Genomic DNA, 18,246 nt, shown 5'->3' with positions numbered 1-18,246 from the left:
CGGCTCCTATCTGGCGTCGTTGAGCTGCCTGGCCACCGTCAGGATTTCCTTGGCTCCCTTGCTCAGCAGTAGACAGGCCAGGTCCACCCCCAGCTTCTCCGCTGCGTCCTGGGCGGAGCCTGGAACCCTGATGGCGGTCACGGCCACGCGCTGCGTCCAGTCCTCATCCACCTCCTCAGGATCCTGGGAGGAGGGAGACGGGCGGAGGTCAGATAGAACACAGGACAGACATACAGACAGGATAGACATAACACAGGACAGACAGACAGACAGACAGGATAGACATAACACAGGACAGACAGACAGACAGGATAGACATAACACAGGACAGACAGACAGGATAGACATAACACAGGACAGACAGGATATACATAACACAGGATAGACAGACAGACAGACAGACAGACATAACACAGGACAGACAGACAGGATAGACATAACACAGGACACAGACAGACAGACAGACAGGATAGACATAACACAGGACAGACAGACAGGATAGACATAACACAGGACAGACAGACAGACAGGATAGACATAACACAGGACAGACAGACAGGATAGACATAACACAGGACAGACAGACAGGATAGATATAACACAGGACAGACAAACAGACAGACAGACAGACGCAGACAGAATAGATATACAGCCAGGCTGTGTTCACTTTGTCATCAGGGAGATGTTGAAACAGAATCTCACTTCTTATTATATTGTGAGAAATATTTTTCTTTGATAAAATAAAGATTTTCTTTGATAAAATAAATAATATATATCCTGAGTTTATTCACCTCCCTGATCCCGAGAAACTGCCATATTTATGTGGAGAGAAAAGTCAGTGTGCATTATTAGCTGCTAAATATGTTGACTGTTGTCATACGTTAAGGGAAACAAATTCTACTGTATAGCAAACATCTCAGAGTGATAACATCTGAAGGATATTGCCGGCTCCCCATGTTCTTATATTATAAATTGAACTATTGTTAAATGCTTTTGATTGTATTGTTGATATATAGCTTCATGTTTTGTTGTGTATGTTATGTCATGTTTTTATACACAAACACATAATTACTATCACAGAATCACTGATACTCACTCCGCGTGGCTGGGTCTGGGTATGGGAGCTGAACTCGCAGCAACCCAGACCCTTCACTGTCAGAGATAACACACTCTCACACTCACTTTTTATTTATTTATACATAATCTGAATGTTGATTTTATGTACTGCTTTGGCAATGTGGGTTCTTTTCACCTATCGTGCCAATAAAGCTCATTTGAATTTGAATGTATACAGTAACACAGGAGAGACAGATGCAGACAGGATAGATATAATACAGGTGCATCTCAGAAAATGTGAATATTGTGAAAAAGTCATTATTTTCCGTAATTTAATTCAAACAGTGAAACGTTCGTGTATTCTAGATCCATTACACAAAGTGAAATATTTCAAGCCTTTTTTTGTTTTAATCTTCATGATACATGATACTGTACAGTATGTTCAGTATGTTCATTTATACACTCAATACTTGGTCGGGGCTCCTTGTGCGCAAATTACTGCATCAATGTGGAGCGTGGCTTGGAGGCAATCAGCCTTGACATATTTCACTACATGTGTAATGAAATTATAATATATGAATCTATAATATATGAAAGTTTCACTTTTTTAATTAAATTATGGAAAATAATGAACTTTCCACAATACTCTAATTTTCTGAGATGCACCTGTATACACTCAGACAGGTTGGATACAGCACAGGAGACATACAGACAGACAACAGACAGGTTACATACCACAGGGCAGGTTAGCTCAGATGTATAGCCTTCTGTTCATAATGTGTGAGACCAAGGCTGTGTTCGGAAACGCTCCCTCGTTCCCTCACTCCCTATTCCCTATATAGGGTTCACTACGTAGTGAACTACCTAGGGAATGGTTTAAGGAGTATTCGGACACTACACCGAACGTCACAAAAATGCGTCGGTCATTCGTGTGATGCAGGCGGATGCGCCCTCGTGTAAACAAACAAGTCTAACAGGGAGCATTCACGCTGCAGGTTGAGATGTACTCACTCAGGTAGTATCGGATTTGCTTTTGTGTGTTCATTTTGAATGTTAAATCCCAAATAAAGTGTTGAAATTTTAATTCTAATCATGTGCATGTGTGGTTTTTCTACTTTGGTCCTGTCTGTTAATTGCAAGATGTAACGTTGGCTATAGCCGCGCTACCTAGCTAGCTATGAAGCGCACGATCAAGTAACATGTTTACAAACATTACATGTTTACGATTTAGCTCCGCAAGCTAGAGTTCCTTCAGTTTATACACGAAAGTTGCCGCCGCCATCCTCCGTTCACAGCCCTCTTCGCGAGACAACTCAATTGCATTGCATTGTGGTATACCGGAGAAAATGTAGGGTACATGCACTGTACCCTGGAAATCAAGGTGACTTGTGGGTAATAAATAGTGGACTATATAGGGCACGAAAATTCCGTGAAGAATTCGGACACTACAAACAAAATGGCTGACGCCCTATATAGTGCACTATATAGTGAATAGGGAGCGATTCCGAACACAGCCCAAGTCTGACCTTGTTGTCTGTAGCCAGGCTGGTCTCCATGGTCTCCTTCAGACTTTCTGACCCATCCAGGCTGTACACTGCCCCCGTCAGGTAGAGCTGGGAATTACGTCACAACAGGTTTATCTATTATGACCTCCTTGATATGCACATATATACACGCACGCATGCACACACACACAATCAAATAAAAAATATAAGAGATGTTGTGTGACAGAGAACCTCAAAGTGACAATGCAAGTGACTCTCTGAAGCCCTGACCTGAGAGTCCTTGACTTCTGTGTGGACAGCAACCGGAACACTGCAACCCCCCTCCTACACACAAAGACTATATGAGCTCGCCTCACAGTGGTTTGACAGAAATGTGTGTGTGTCTGTTGTGTGTGTCTGGGTGTGTGAGAGTGAGAGAGAGAGAGAGAGAGAGAGAGAGAGAGAAAGAGAAAGAGAGAGAGAGAATTGCATAGAATAGAGAGACGTGGGGGGATAGAGTGTGAGATAGTGGCATAGAGAGACAGACAGAGAGGAAGAGAGATAATAGAATAGAATGGAAAGTTTATTTGCCATGTGTAACAAGTACTGTACAGGTCAGGTACATTGGAATTCTCGTCATCGCTTGTCCTTATAGTGTCTTATCAGCACTAATCACTTCCTCATTCCAGTCCCAGGTACGCAGCTAGACATTAAAGGTTCCCAAACAGGCAATTTACTATCCATTCGCCTTGTTCACCTCAGCTGCCATATTGGTCAACAACAAACAACTGCCGTTGTTTTCGCGTTTGGAAATACATCGGAGTGAATGCAGCCGACGGCTAACTAGGCTCATTCACCTCCATGTATTTCCAAACGCGAAAACAACGGCAGTGAAAAACAATCAGAGTCTGGTAATGATGAGTTTGTAACCGATAGTGTATTTAGCCTGTTATTTTGACTATTTCGGTTCTTGGAGTGGTGTTTTTACAGTGAACCTTTAACATTGAAGTCAACGGGCACTTCCGCATCCACACCCCAGATTGACCAATATGGCTGCCAGGTGAATAAGGCGAATAGTCTAGTTAGAGAGAGCATGGGAGAGATGGGGGTATAGAGAGACAGAGAGAGAGAGAGAGAGAGTGAGGGATAGAGAGAGAGACAGACAGAGAGTGTGTGTGTGTCTCACCAGGTGTCTGAGGAAGGCTCTCTCTGCTATGCAGCGCAGCACAGTATCAGGGTGGTGGAGTACAGACACCATCTCCAAGATGTCTCTGTCTTTGGCCCTCACCTCCACCGCTAGGGCCCCCTGGAGGGACACACACACACACAGGTCAGGAGACATACAGTATACACACACACGCAGGGGTCAGTCAACACACAAAGAAACAGAGATGCCCCCCGCACATATACACAAACACAAACTACTCACCTGTCCAACAGCATACATACAGTCCTCAGGGCCCAGGATCTGTAAATACAAAGGAATCATCAGCGACCTGGCAACTGCTTTCAGGGTAAAGTTACAGAGAAACGGGTTGGATCTGGATGTCCTGGAGGAGGAAGAGGAGGCGTGTTCAGTACCTGGCTGATCCGGTTGTCCCAGCCCATCCTCCGCAGGCCGGCGGCGGCCAGGATGATGGCGGCGAAGTCCTCCTTCTCATCCAGCTTCTTCAGGCGCGTGTTCAGATTCCCTCGCTGGAGGGACGGTTGAGGACATAAATCAAATGCACCCCCTCGGGGGTTTGCTGGATTCAGATGTTATTGTCTAACTCTGTGGTGACAGATGTTTTAGAAAGGATACGATATCTTTGAACTCCAGGTGGGGGAACCTGCTCTTTAGCTGAGCTGCCCGTCGTAGGGAGCTGGTACCGATCACACTGTGGAAATACACACCGACGTCAACAGCGGTCCTATCGAGCAGCCTAAGGTTGCGTTCGCACAGCAGATTTTGTCAACGCGTTTGCGCGTTGCTTTTCAATGTTGTCTACGGAGCGGCGCTCTCGGAGCCTTTCGGCGCTTTTCCGCGGAGGAAGCGCCCTATGATTGTTGTGTTCTGTCGCTTGGCACCGGATAGCGCCGGCCAGGGACCATGTGGTACGCCTCGCACTTTTAGCAGCTCGCAATATCTGCCGTGTGAACGTAGCCTAAGAACGGAAACTGAGACAGACTGTACACATGCTGAGCTGGTTTGGTTGCACTTTTTTTCCGTACCTCTTGTCGGGCAGGGCGTCGAGGGATTGGCCGGCGTGTTTGGGGTGCAGCACTACTGCATCATGGGGATTTTCCCTCCTTGAAAGAACAGAGGGCAGGAGCTGAGTAGAGACGAAACCCTAATCCACTCCGGTTCCAAGCTCTCAAATGCAGACTGAACAGGATTTATCTAATTATTTCTAAAATGTAATGATCATACAAAAACCCACAACATGTTGGGCTAACTTATGTGTCAACAATGGACTGAAGGCTGAAATCTGATACGCCTGACTGCTATGGGATCTGCTCTAGAAGCTTCAAAGTCTCGTAGCAACAGGGAGGCAGTTGAATGGACACAGTCAGTGAGTCAGTCACTCAGCGACCCTGGAGCAGCACAGAGGCAGCCCTGTCTGTGGACTCACTTCAGCACAGCCCCGATGGTGAAGCCTGGAGGGAGGGTGGTGGGCAGGTCCTTCAGAGAGTGCACCACCAGGTCTACCCTAGGGGACACAGAGAAGCGTGGGGTCATTAGTCCTTCATGTAGGGGACACACTCAGCAGAAGCACAGAGACGTTTACGGTGTAGCTACAGTCCACTTCAGAGGCAAGGCCTACAAAGACGGTATAGCAACACCAGCGTATATCAAAGTGTGTCAGGGATCACAAGCAAAGTTTGCTACAAAGTAACAAAGAATGTGTTTCAGCGGAATAAGGTCTCACTCTCCACACAGGCTAGAGCAGCTGTAGCTGACATGCAGTATGGGATGAACTAGAGCAGGAAGAGATAGTGTATTTCTCAACCTTTAATCACTGAGGATCAGCAAACTACCCATAAACTGTTTTCTCAAAATGATTAAACCACTGACATTAAAACATACATACTCTACTCTACTCATTTTAAGGACCGGTCAGTTACATCCAAGGGAGTGGTGCTGGTCTAGACGACCAGGAGGCTGTAGAGAGACTAATGTCTGAGGTCCCTAGCCTCTCTGAGAGTGACTGCCCCTTAGTTGGCGACCAGCCCAGGAGGACAGCTGAGCTCTGAGCTGACAGCTCCAGGTGACGGACCAGACTTACTCGTTCTTCTCCAGGGCGTTCTCCAGCTCTTTGGTGAAGAGACTTTTCTCTCCGATCTGTATCCGGAAAACAACATGGTTACATGGTCATGACACTGACCAATGAGGGATGCCCGAGTTACAAAAAGAACATAACATAGTATCTACACAATACTACTAATCTATGAATACCGGTGAGGAGAGACTCATAATTTATTTGAATAAAACTAGAAGTAATGCTTTGCGGATGTATGCCTCCGCCAATAGTCAGGTTGCGCTAAACATGTTTTGTGAACTTGACCTTAAATCAAGTGATATTGACCTTTGACCACCAAAATCTAATCAGTTCATCCTTGAGTCCAACTGGACATTCTGGTCAAATTTGGTCAAGCCTTTCTTGAGATATCGCGGTAACAAGAATGGGACGTATGTACAGACGGACGGACGGACAACCCGGAAACATAATGCCATCCGGCCACGGCTGCACCGGGCGGAGACATAATAACACTCAACCCAATAACATTGTAATTACTACCGTGTTTAAGTAGATTTACCTTTGATAATGCAGTGTCTAGGATTTTGTCTCCTATAGTTGACATTGCAACTGAAACAAAAAGAAGACAAAGACTGTCATCATCATCTTCATCCGCTTATCCAGGGTCGGGTCGCGGAGGCAGCAGCTCCAGCTATAAGCTGACTTGTTATAGTGGCTTATTCTTTAACGTGTAGGCCTACTGCCTTCCAATAGCCACTGTCCAAGCGGGAGCGGGGTTAATGACGCACGTATCCAATCCAAAATTCCAATAGAGCAACGCGGAGATCCAGGGTTATAATTCCAACCAAAATGGCATTTATTATGCGTAAAAGTACAACAAAATATTTAGCGCGGCTCTTCGTTCCAATAAACAAAATACAATTATATTTCCATGATTTGCATTGGTTTAGTTTAGTCTAGTTTTGTCTTTGTTTGAGCGTGTCGTGGTGTCGTGTTATCGTGTGTTGACTGTTGATTCTCGAAGTCTCAAGCTCAGTCAACTGCTTCCAGGAGCAGACAGAGCTTATCAACAGGTCTTTGTAGAATGTTAGTTTTTGTCTTCACTAGCACACTCCGAACAAGACCTTTGTTACCTGGCAAGGTCTTCACTACACGGCCCAGGAGCTACGAGTTCCTGGGTGCTGTGTCATCGACTATGACAACAAGATCGTCAGGACTGAGGTTGCGTTTAGGGTTATTCCACTTGCTCCTTTGCTGCATGAGCGGAAGATATTCCCTAATCCATCTCCTCCAGAAGAGGTCCGCCAGGAATTGTGCTTGCTTCCATCTCCTCCGTGAGTAGAGGTCTCCCTTATGGAATAATCCTGGTGGTATGATTGGTTTGGCTTTCAGCTGGAGTAGGTGGTTTGGAGTGAGGGGCTCTAGATCGTTAGGATCACTTGACGCCCATGTCGGTGTCTGTCGTGCGAAGGACCCCCGCTCGGCATAGCGCCCTGTGGCATCGAACCCCCGAGCTCAAAGACTGTCATGGTATAGCTTAATCTACTATGTCTGTAAATGCACAACACAAGGCTTTCACGCTACATGATACCGCCAACATTTTTAACCATTTTATAGGTAAAACCATTATGTGAAACAGTTAGATAATTAAGGATAAAACAGTGTCTTGGTGACCAGAGCAACTGCAGCTCGCCTCTCACCTATCTCCAGGCGCAGCTCAGGGTACAGCTCTTTCAGCTTCTCAGCAACGCTGTCCGTCTGGATACGAGCCAACTAGCGAAGGGATATCCAGTCACAAATTCATTCAACAAAGGCTACAGGAGAAATAGATCTCTGCTGAGCGCACTGCAGACCTCCCTGTCTGCTGTATCTGAGTGGACAGACGGGAGCAGCATCTGATAAGTGAACTGGTGTGGCGCCCTCTCCACTGTCATTCATCTTACTTTTCTACAGTAGGCTACATTTTCATTCATTCTCTTTCTCTCCGAGTTCCTCTCGCCCCTCTCTCTCTGTCTGTCTCCCCATTTAAAAACTCTACATCAGATCTAACAAATAGGGGATGTCAATTACATCAGCATAAATATCATAAAAGGTGAGGTTTTCACTTGTATTGTCAGAGATAGTTTTACCTGGCTCTTCCGGGTTCCCATCCGTATGACCCGTGTGGCCTTCCTGGTCCCCTCCTGTCAGGAAAACCAAACAGCAGCTTGTTAGCCTAACCATAACAGATTCCTCCATAACGACATGCCAGCCTAACCATAATAGATTCTTCCATAGTGGCATGCTAGCCTAACCATAACAGATTAATCCATAACGGCTACCTAACCATAACAGATTCATCCATAACGGCATGCTAGCCTAACCATAACAGATTCATCCATAACGGCATGCTAGCCTAACCATAACAGATTCATCCATATGGTATGCTAGCCTAACCATAACAGATTCATCCATATGGTATGCTAGCCTAATCATAACAGACTTCTCCCGTAACTAACCATAAGACTTATTCTTCCATAACAGGATCATTCTCAACCAAACTTGCGGTTAGCTATCATTCAGTTTTTAAATATCCCGCTTCACTCGCTCTCTCTTTTCATTTTCCTGCATTTCTTTTTTCCTTTTTGTCCTCTTCACCATCTCCTCTTACCATGTACTTATATGGTCCTTCCTCCATGGTTCTTCCGTGCCTGTTTCCTGACTACTCTAGCAGCGGCTGGGTGTATGCATCTGCTGTGTCTATGAGAGGAGCTGTGTGGAGGTCATGTAACTTTCTACAGCAGCGCTCTAGACAGAGCTGTCCCTGTCTGTGGTTCTCCACCCCCAAACTGTCTGGTTTGGCCTGATAACTGTGACCGTTCCTAAGAGCAGGGTGCGGTAGCTATCTGATTCTGAGGATCTGTTGTCAGAGTTGTGGTTGATACTCCAGCTAACGTTAGCTTGATAAGGCCGTGATGAGTGGGAAAACTCATCAGGGCCTCTAAACTATTTGAAATCGAATCCAAAAGGTGTCAAATATCGTCAGCTTGCCTAAACGTTACAACCCACGTTTGCTATGGCGTGTGTGACCACAAAATAGATCATGTGTGGCTCAGCTATTGCTTTCAACGGCTGAGACTGACTACTTAGACGTCTCAATCTGGTTTGACAAGAAGGTAAACGATATCAGATCCTCTTTCCCTCACCCCACGGTTTGTGCTTGTTGGAGCACCAACCACATCTGTCCACTGTCTCCATCTCTTCCCTCTCCTCTCCCTCCACGTCCCATTTTAACCTATCTTGCCCCAATCTCCCTTGCTCTAGCCGCCCCGCCGCTCGCTCCCATGAACCGGTCCCCTCCCTCCCTCCCTTCTCCTTCAAATGCGCCTCAACTCCTACCCGACCTACCGACCTACACTACTCCCTAACGTTATTTTGTGGAAGTTTCCACACGTGTGAACTGAGTGAGAGGTAGTAAAACCAGAGATTGTCTGTGCTTGGTAAAACCACTGAGTCTGCTAAAACCATACGAACATTCTGCAATCATGTTGGCTTTATAAAACGTGACAGTTCATATCCATGATCCAATGGCAGAGTTGGATGGCGCAGACGAACGTACCGATAAGCCAATCAGCGTGCTCAGTGGGCTGGCTGAGAAAATGGCGCATGCCTCGGTCGAGGATTGTGCTCAAGGATGTTCACGAGCTCACGAGTTTCTTACCTGGGAACTGGGTTCTCCCGACATCTTTTTGTGTCCGTGAATATCCTCAAAGGTAGTCCGTGTCAGTGACGAGCATTCCCTGAACTGAAAGCCCTCATAATAACATTAATTCATAGACTACACGGCGAAATAGTCCGTGTCTCCGCTAACCTCAACCGGCGGGTGCACACCATGGGTGTAGGTGAGCACTCTCAATGCGCCCCCTGCTGCTGACACTCAGCGCGAGCGAGGTCACTTCCTTGTTTTGCTCTGCTGCTGCGTTCACGAGCGCCTGGTCAGATTTGTATCCGCTCATCTCCTACCCACACAGTGTTCAAAAATATTGTTGGACAGAAATAAATATCACCACAGTGTAAAATAATAAATACAAACAAATGGTTGAAACACCGAACAGCTATAGAATTATAGAGGAGTATGCTGTCTCGAGCTGTCAAGGACGCAGCGCGCAACATTTGACGCTGTCAAGTTTCCAATTGCAATTCTTCCGGTTGGAGACGTGGCTCTGCTCCGTTGCCATATTGGAGCTAGCCCGCTAGTTAGTGACACTCATACCTGCTAGCCAACTACATTCTTTATAAAGACGATTTAAAGGACTAGAACTCGGCTGAACAAATACTGTCGGGAATTGAAGATTGTTGAATTGAAGAGAGACCAAGAATGGTAAATACTGGAACACTAATCTCGCGGCATTACCCTCTTTTCCGATTATCACAACATTAGCCAGATGGCTAGCTAGCTTAGCTAACATTAGCATATACTGATTTTGTGTAATGGAATGAAAGGGAAACAAAACTTGCTGAACAGAAGGTGCAATTATTTGCTTTGCTCTCATATCTAACTTTTAGTTTTGTGGTGGTCTTGACTTGTTCTGCCAAAGACGCGGTGAACGTTCGCTGGATACACAACTTTACGTAGAAATCGCTAGCTTGCTAGGTAGCCAGTTGACGTTGGCTTCCCAAGTTGATGGCATCTCAAGCAGCAAGTTGTTTATGTTGGTCAGCTAACGTGCCAAATTAAATAACGGCAGATTCATTGATGGGGTTCCTCTCATCAACTTGGTTGTGATGGCAGTGCATTGTCATAGCTTGCATGTAACTTCGCTTGAAATGTCTGGCAATGTTGAAGACTTTGGAATCTCTCATATTAGCTTACATTATATGATTATAGATCTTCTTGCCAGACAAGACGGCATATTCGTAGCTGTTGCCGGTTGCCGCCGGAAATGTTCCAGTTCAGTTGAACATGGCTTTGTTGGAGAGGAAGTAGACCCAGTCTTCCCTACCCCTCCTATCTCCTGCTAGGCTGTAACCTTACCTTGCCTCCCCTGCACACAACCTGATACACCCTCTGATCTGAAAACACATCTCTGAAGGCCATCTATCTTCTGTCTGCCTGTTGCTATAATGGCTATCTACACTGTGTCACACACATCTATGCAAAAGGCCTATGTGCCTCTCTGTCTACCTATGGACCTCTTCCACACTCTCCCTGTTATACCCACGGTCCAAAATACATTATGGTAAATGGACTGCACTTACATAGCGCTTTACAATGGCCTCTCATTCACCTATTCACACACACATTCACACACCAATGGCGGTAGCTGCCATGCAAGTTGCTAGCCTGCTCATTGGGAGCAATTTGCGGTTCAGTGTCTTGCCCAAGGACATTTCGACATGTGGACAGGAAGAAGTGGGATTCGAACCGCCGACCCTACGATCATTGTACGACCCGCTCTACCACTGAGCCACAGCCGCCCCAACATATCTCGCTAGTAGGCAATCCATCTGTCTGCCTCCCTATCTATGTATCTATGAACCTCTCTCCACAGGTGCTGTTGGCTGCAGCGGTGTGCACCAGGGCAGGGAAGGCCATCGTGTCTCGCCAGTTTGTGGAGATGTCAAGGACACGTATCGAGGGCCTACTGGCGGCCTTCCCGAAGCTGATGAACACGGGCAAGCAGCACACCTTTGTGGAGACGGAAAGCGTGCGTTACGTGTACCAGCCCCTGGAGAAGCTCTACATGGTCCTCATCACCACCAAGAACAGCAACATCCTGGAGGACCTGGAGACACTCAGACTCTTCTCCCGCGTGGTAGGACAGGAAGGGGGAAACTCTCTACACAGGAAGGGCTGCGTCTTCTCCCGCCTTGTAGGATAGGAAGGCTGTTGGGCTGTTAATTAATTTAAAAATTAATTACATGATCTAATCAATTTTATCGCAAATAGTTGCATAGTGATATTTCAATTCAAAGACATTACATTATTGTGGAAGACAAGTAAAGCATTGAATAGACATTAAAAGGTGGCTTTAGAAGTGAATATATTGTTTTATTTCAATATCTTGAATTTCTTTAAGTAACCCAACAGAGCATCCTCACTTGTCTATAGAAAACAAAGAGCTGAAATATGCAGAGACAAAGCTACAGTACAGTTAAATGCGAGCTAGCCTTGAGGGTAGCCTCAAACTAAAAGCCTTCTCTCTTAAAGGAGTAGTAAAGGGAAAATGCATGTTTAGCCCTGTTTTAAGGTTACTTATGATCATATACAATGGTTCAGATCAAAACGTTGACAGAACTAGCACTTTTGAGAAAGTCTGATAATTGCTCTACCACCGTTTTGGCCATACAATGGATGTGGGTGGGCACCTTGAAAAATCTTTCAAAAACATGTTAAACTCTCGATTTCAAAGACAAGAAGCTCACCAAGGGGGTAATTGGTGTCCGTTGGTGTTCTGACATCAAATTCGCCGCAAAGTATGAATCCTGTAGGGTTTTATTGATCATTTTATGAAATCCATTGACTTGTATTGAAGCGACCGTTGTAGATGTGTAGATCAATCCGCAGAGGGGATTCAGGAAGCGGATCTACTTACGGTAGCTATTGTTATTGTTTATGTTGCTAGGCTACCTACTTTGCAGAAGTTTACACAAGTATGTGCTGCGACTAAATAGTTCTGTGCTAAATATTTTAAAAAGCCTTTCCAGATGAACTAGAATCTTACTTTATGGCGAATTATATGTCAGAACGCCAACTAACACCTCGGTGAGTTTCTTGTCTTTGAAATTGAGAGTTTAACATGTTTTTTTGAATGATTTTTCACGATGCCCACCCACATCCATTGTATAACCAAAACGGTGGTAGAGCAATTATCAGACTTTCTCAAAAGTGCTAGTTTTGTCAATGTTTTGATCTTGTATATGATCATAAGTAACCTTAAAACAGGGCTAAACATGCATTTTCCCTTTACTACTCAATAATTTGTCAATTTGCTCTCTATGGCCGGGTCATACCAAAGACTATACAAATGGGACCCATTGCCTCCATGCTTGGCACTCATCATCAAGGGTTGGAATTGGGGGGTTAGATCACCAAATTATTCCCGAGCGCGGCACCGCTGCTGCTCACCACTCCCCCAGGGGATGGGTCAAATGCGGAGAACAAATTTCACACACTCAGGTGTGTGACAATCAGTGGGACTTTAACTTTAACCACTCCCGATGAACAATACAGTGCTTTGCATTGAGGTGATACTGTACTTCAGGCTTGGATTACTCCGATGGTACACACATTCCTTCTTGCAGAGAATGCATGTGACTGTGACGACTTATCAACAGATCCAACTGGGCCTTTTTTGTTTGTACATTGTCCATTCAGAGTGCCAAACAAAGTTTGTTCATCTGCTTCCGTCATGTTCCATCAGGCAGTAACGCACCAAATTGTGCGACGTATGACGTAGCCTACGGTGTCAGGGGGTGAAACTGATTCATTTGTGCTGTTAAGTGGACAGCCCTAATTCCTACTTGAGAGGTTAGTTGCTGCTGGAGCTAGTTATCTCAGAACAATACATGAATGAAAAAAGCCATTCAAATGCCCAACCTTTGAGGATATGAACAAGTACAAATCTATAAAACGTTAAAATCGTTTTAGGCTAACTATGGCTGGTTTGAGTACTCCATGACTTTAGACGTTTGTCCTGTATTTTTTGTATTGGACCTGGACTGACACAGATCTGGTGTGCAACCAAGGTGTTCTACAGTATCCTATGCTTTGTGCTAAAGCATTAAAATGTGTGGATTGTAATAAACGTCAAATGTCCCAGGGATGTGCGTCTGGTCAAATGTCCCAGGGATGTGCGTCTGGTGTGCGGTTCTAATACGTGCTGGTTCGATGGCCGTCCTCCCCTCCAGATCCCAGAGTACTGCCGCGTGCTGGAGGAGAGCGAGATCTCAGACCACTGCTTCGACCTCATCTTCGCCTTCGACGAGATCGTGGCCCTGGGCTACAGGGAGAACGTCAACCTGGCCCAGATCAGGACCTTCACCGAGATGGACTCCCACGAGGAGAAGGTGTTCCGGGCCGTCAGAGAGGTGAGACATCCAGGTCCTGAGGGACACGAGGGGCCGGGACTGTTGGTCCAAGTCCTGTTTCAGAAGTTCACTTCCTGTTTCACGGTCGCAATCACACTCACTCTCCCTATACTATAAGTCACTTTGGATACGCAGTTAAGTGGAATAACAGGTGCATGTACACTAGTTGATTGGGTAATACCCCAGAGACCTGGGTGATGATGGGGCTTGGGGTTGTTGATGTTGTGAGGGAAAAACTGTCTGTATCTCTCTCTCTATAATCCCTAACTCAAGAGGAAAGCTTTCTAGGAGTAACAGATCCCGCTCTCTCACCCCAGACCCAGGAGCGCGAGGCCAAGGCGGAGATGAGGAGGAAGGCCAAGGAGCTGCAGCAGGCACGCCGGGACGCCGAGCGCTCTGGGAAGAAGACCCCGGCGTTTGGGGGGTTCGGCAACGCCGGCATGACCAGCATCAGCTCAGGGTCCATCATGAAAGACACCATCGTAGAGGCCGACAAACCCAAGATGGCCCCTGCACCTGTCAGGTATTGGAGATACTGGAGGCTATTTGAGGGACTACGGATGAAAATGATCCTGTTGGCCGCTTCTGTTTTTTTTTTCCATCCGTGAAGTTAATGTTTTAAACTGTTCACTGTCTCTGACGAATACATTATTAAAAGTAAAGTATTCCTCATTCAGGAACTTGTTAACTATATTGTACAGGAATATGTCAAAGCTGCAAGGGCTTTATTTAGATATCGCTGCTGTCGGGTCAAGAGCTTGTACAGTATCTCCAAAATGGCAAGTTTTCACAACGTTGAAAAGAACATTATAATTTCTATGTTTTTGATCTTTGAAATGAGCTGTTTAGAATTAATCAGATGTAATTGATGTAAAATAAAGTATAATTAAAAAAGTTACAAGGTTTTGACCTGACAGCAGTGATGTCCTGAAGAGCTGCCGTTGTCTGTGAATTTGACAGTATGATGATGAGTGTGTGTGTGCGCTGGCGCCCAGTGTGAGGGCCGGTTCTGATGCTGCTGTGTTCTCCTGCAGACCCAGTGGGCCCAGTAAGGCCCTGAAGCTGGGAGCCAGGGGGAAGGAGGTGGACAACTTTGTGGACAAGCTGAAGTCGGAGGGGGAGACCATCATGCCCACCATGGGGAAGAGAGGCTCCGACGCCTCCAAAGTCCTGCCGCCTCCTGTCAATGTAGAGAGGTACAGTACCTTCTCCTGATAGGCTCCTGTATAGTAACACCTCTCCTGATAGGCTCCTGTACAGTAACACCTCTCCTGATAGGCTCCTGTACAGTAACACCAGTTCTGATAGGCTCCTGTACAGTAACACCAGTTCTGATAGGCTCCTGTACAGTAACACCAGTTCTGATAGGCTCCTGTACAGTAACACCAGTTCTGATAGGCTCCTGTATAGTAACACCTCCCCTGAGAGGCTCCTGTATAGTAACACCTCCCCTGATAGGCTCCTGTATAGTAACACCTCCCTTGATAGGCTCCTGTATACTAACACCTCTCCTGATAGGCTCCTGTATAGTAACACCAGTCCTGATAGGCTCCTGTACAGTAACACCAGTTCTGATAGGCTCCTTTATAGTAACACCTCCCCTGATAGGCTCCTGTATAGTAACACCTCTCCTGATAGGCTCCTGTATAGTAACACCAGTCCTGATAGGCTCCTGTACAGTAACACCAGTCCTGATAGGTTCCTGTACAGTAACACCTCTCCTGATAGGCTCCTGTATGGCAACGCCTCCCCTGATTGGCTCCTGTACAGTAAGACCAGTTCTGATAGGCTCCTGTATAGTAACACCTCTCCTGATAGCCTCCTGTACGGCAACGCCTCCCCTGATTGGCTCCTGTACGGCAACGCCTCTGCTGATAGGCTCCTGTACAGTTCCTAAGATTGTAGTGAATCTGACACAAGCAGAGCAGTTAGCGGACAAGTCCTGTTAAGTCCTTATTTTTCATCTATTTACATCAAATTTGGACAAAGTAAATTGAGGGTAGCGTGACTCGCATATTAGTGTCTAAACAGGATGCAGTCTTACATGATTCGGTACCATATTTCTTTCGGCCGTTAGTATGGATTCTACCTTAGGTTTTCAGATGATCACTGTGTCCTCTGATGTTGTGTCAGCGTCCACCTGCGCGTGGAGGAGAAGATCTCCCTGACCTGCGGCCGTGACGGGGGTCTGCAGAGCATGGAGCTGCTGGGCATCATCACCCTCCGGGTGTCGGACGACAAGAACGGACGCATCCGCCTCATGGTCAGCAACAATGACAGCAAGGGCGTCCAGCTACAGGTCAGCGCAGAGCAGATCACATCCCGGGTCAGGGGTCAGCGCAAGGGCTCGCCTGGCCTCTCGCTGACCCCTCTGGAATTCAGCAGGGCCTAGGCGTACTCGTCTTTGCCAGCGGTCTCTTGCCTACGTGTGTGATTATCCTATCCGATCCGCTAGATCGTCCGGTATCTGACCGGCCTCCTCTCCCCTTCCAGACACATCCGAACGTGGATAAGAAGCTGTTCACGACGGACTCGGTGATCGGACTGAAGAACCCGGAGAAGTCCTTCCCCCTCAACAACGATGTGGGCGTGTTGAAGTGGAGACTGCAGACCACAGACGAGGCCCTCATACCTCTCACCAGTTAGTCTCTCTCATGTTGCCTGTCTGTCTGTCTGTCTGTCTGTCTGTCTGTCTGTCTGTCTGTCTCTCTCTCTCTCTCTGTCTCTGTCTCTGTCTCTCTCTCAAAACAATTAAATTCAGTTAAATTCAAAGGCTTCCCTGGCATGAAAATTAAAAAAAATAATATTGCCAAAGTATGAAAATATAAGTTCCCAATGTCTCTGTCTCTTCTCTCTCGGTGTCTCTGTCTCTGTCTTATCTTCCTGTCTCAGCAGGACTCTCTCATTGACTGTGTCTGTCTCAGTTCTGCTCAGCCAATGAGCTCTGTTTTAAAGCCCTGGTGTTGTCCTTGTTCCTCCCTAGTAAACTGCTGGCCTTCAGAGAGCGGATCTGGATGTGATGTGAACATAGAGTATGAGCTGCAGGAGCACAGTCTGGAGCTCAATGACGTGGTCATCTCCCTCCCCGTACCGTGAGTACTGACCCCCTATAGAGAGAGCCCACCGCCATGCTCACCTGGGATCGCTTCAGAGCCTGACTGCCGTGTGTGTCTTCATGTACGTCTGCGTGTCCGCCCAGGTCCGGCGTCGGAGCTCCGGTGATCGGGGACCTGGACGGAGAGTACAAGCACGACAGCAGACGGAACATTCTGGAGTGGTGTCTGCCCGTCATCGATGCCAACAACAAGTCGGGCAGCCTGGAGTTCAGCATGGCGGGCCAGCCCAGCGACTTCTTCCCCGTCAACGTGTCCTTCATCTCGAAGCGCAGCTACACCGACATACAGGTGCGACCATCATCACGCTCAGACCGCCGGGTAGCCGGCGTGCTCGCTGCTCACGGCTGCGGACGCTCGCAGTTTATTCATAGAAAGATCTTAATGGCGATGGCAGATGATTTGGGCTCCATTGAGTGTGAATGTAGAATAGAGTTGCATTGGAAATGACCCCCCACCCTGAGTTACCCAGAGATGATTGACGTGAATGATCTCCTGCTAAACTGGCCGGTCGCTCTTTGCCCTCATCGACCTCTCCACTCTGCTTCCCTCTTCTCTCTCCTCCTCAAGGTCACCAAAGTGGCCCATGTAGAAGGCGACGCCCCTGTCAGATACTCCTCAGAGACCTCCTTCGTTGTCGACAAGTACGAGATCCTGTAAACGAGGACAGCAGGACGGAGTCCGAGCTCGGAGAGGAGAGGAGAGGAGAGAGAGGAGAGAGAGAGAGTACTTGCCTGCCCGCTTGTCTACCTTCATATCAGAGACTGTCTGTGGTCTACATGATGTATCCCCCCCTCTGTCTCTCTCTTTTACTCTCCCTCTCTCTCCTCTCTCTCTCTCTCTCTCTCTGTCGTTGGGGTGGCAGAGCGCCGTATTGATGTATTTATATGTTTGCGCGAGAGAAGAAGAAGAATATCTATATATAAAGAGTTAATCAAAACAGGAAGCAAAACATGATGCTGTTTCTGCTGAGATGGGATGGAACTACACCACAGAACAGGAAGGGGCGGAGGGAGGGAATGAGGAGGAAGAGGAGGAGAGGGGAGGGGGTGAGGAGAAAGAGGAGGAGAGGGGAGGGGGTGAGGAGAAAGAGGAGGAGAGGGGAGGGAGTGAGGAGAAAGAGGAGGAGAGGGGAGGGGGTGAGGAGAAAGAGGAGGAGAGGGGAGGGGGTGAGGAGAAAGAGGAGGAGAGGGGAGGGAGTGAGGAGAAAGAGGAGGAGAGGGGAGGGGGTTAGGAGGGATCTGGGCAGGTGAAGGGGAGCAGAGCGGTACACAGGCCAGCGTA

At 47.0% G+C, this 18,246-nt stretch overlaps 2 protein-coding genes across 2 annotated transcripts; one reads left to right on the top strand and one right to left on the bottom strand.

Moving 5' to 3' along the window:
• Window positions 1-6: 6 nt before the first annotated feature.
• Window positions 7-9,603, bottom strand: LOC311310128 (porphobilinogen deaminase-like; the record flags this gene model as incomplete). The annotated part of the gene is made up of 14 exons (XM_084439547.1): window positions 9,480-9,603; window positions 7,909-7,962; window positions 7,480-7,552; window positions 6,339-6,388; window positions 5,807-5,862; window positions 5,153-5,230; window positions 4,752-4,829; window positions 4,342-4,417; window positions 4,122-4,235; window positions 3,970-4,008; window positions 3,727-3,846; window positions 2,832-2,885; window positions 2,583-2,669; window positions 7-183 (listed from the first exon to the last, which is right to left on the bottom strand). Exons 1-14 carry the CDS (start codon window positions 9,501-9,503, stop codon window positions 7-9), a joined length of 1,080 nt encoding a protein of 359 aa, XP_084295673.1. The 5' UTR covers window positions 9,504-9,603.
• Window positions 9,604-9,997: 394 nt separating this feature from the next.
• Window positions 9,998-17,945, top strand: LOC311321822 (coatomer subunit delta-like). The gene is made up of 10 exons (XM_084453837.1): window positions 9,998-10,139; window positions 11,311-11,574; window positions 13,670-13,849; window positions 14,167-14,372; window positions 14,884-15,045; window positions 15,983-16,148; window positions 16,343-16,490; window positions 16,833-16,941; window positions 17,049-17,253; window positions 17,533-17,945. Exons 1-10 carry the CDS (start codon window positions 10,137-10,139, stop codon window positions 17,620-17,622), a joined length of 1,533 nt encoding a protein of 510 aa, XP_084309963.1. The 5' UTR covers window positions 9,998-10,136; the 3' UTR covers window positions 17,623-17,945.
• Window positions 17,946-18,246: the final 301 nt, after the last annotated feature.

This window comes from Borostomias antarcticus (assembly GCF_949987555.1).
Source record: "Borostomias antarcticus genome assembly, chromosome: 1".
NCBI lineage: Eukaryota > Metazoa > Chordata > Actinopteri > Stomiiformes > Stomiidae > Borostomias > Borostomias antarcticus.
Note: the sequence above shows the minus strand (reverse complement) of the source record. Positions and strands in the feature narration are given on the sequence as shown.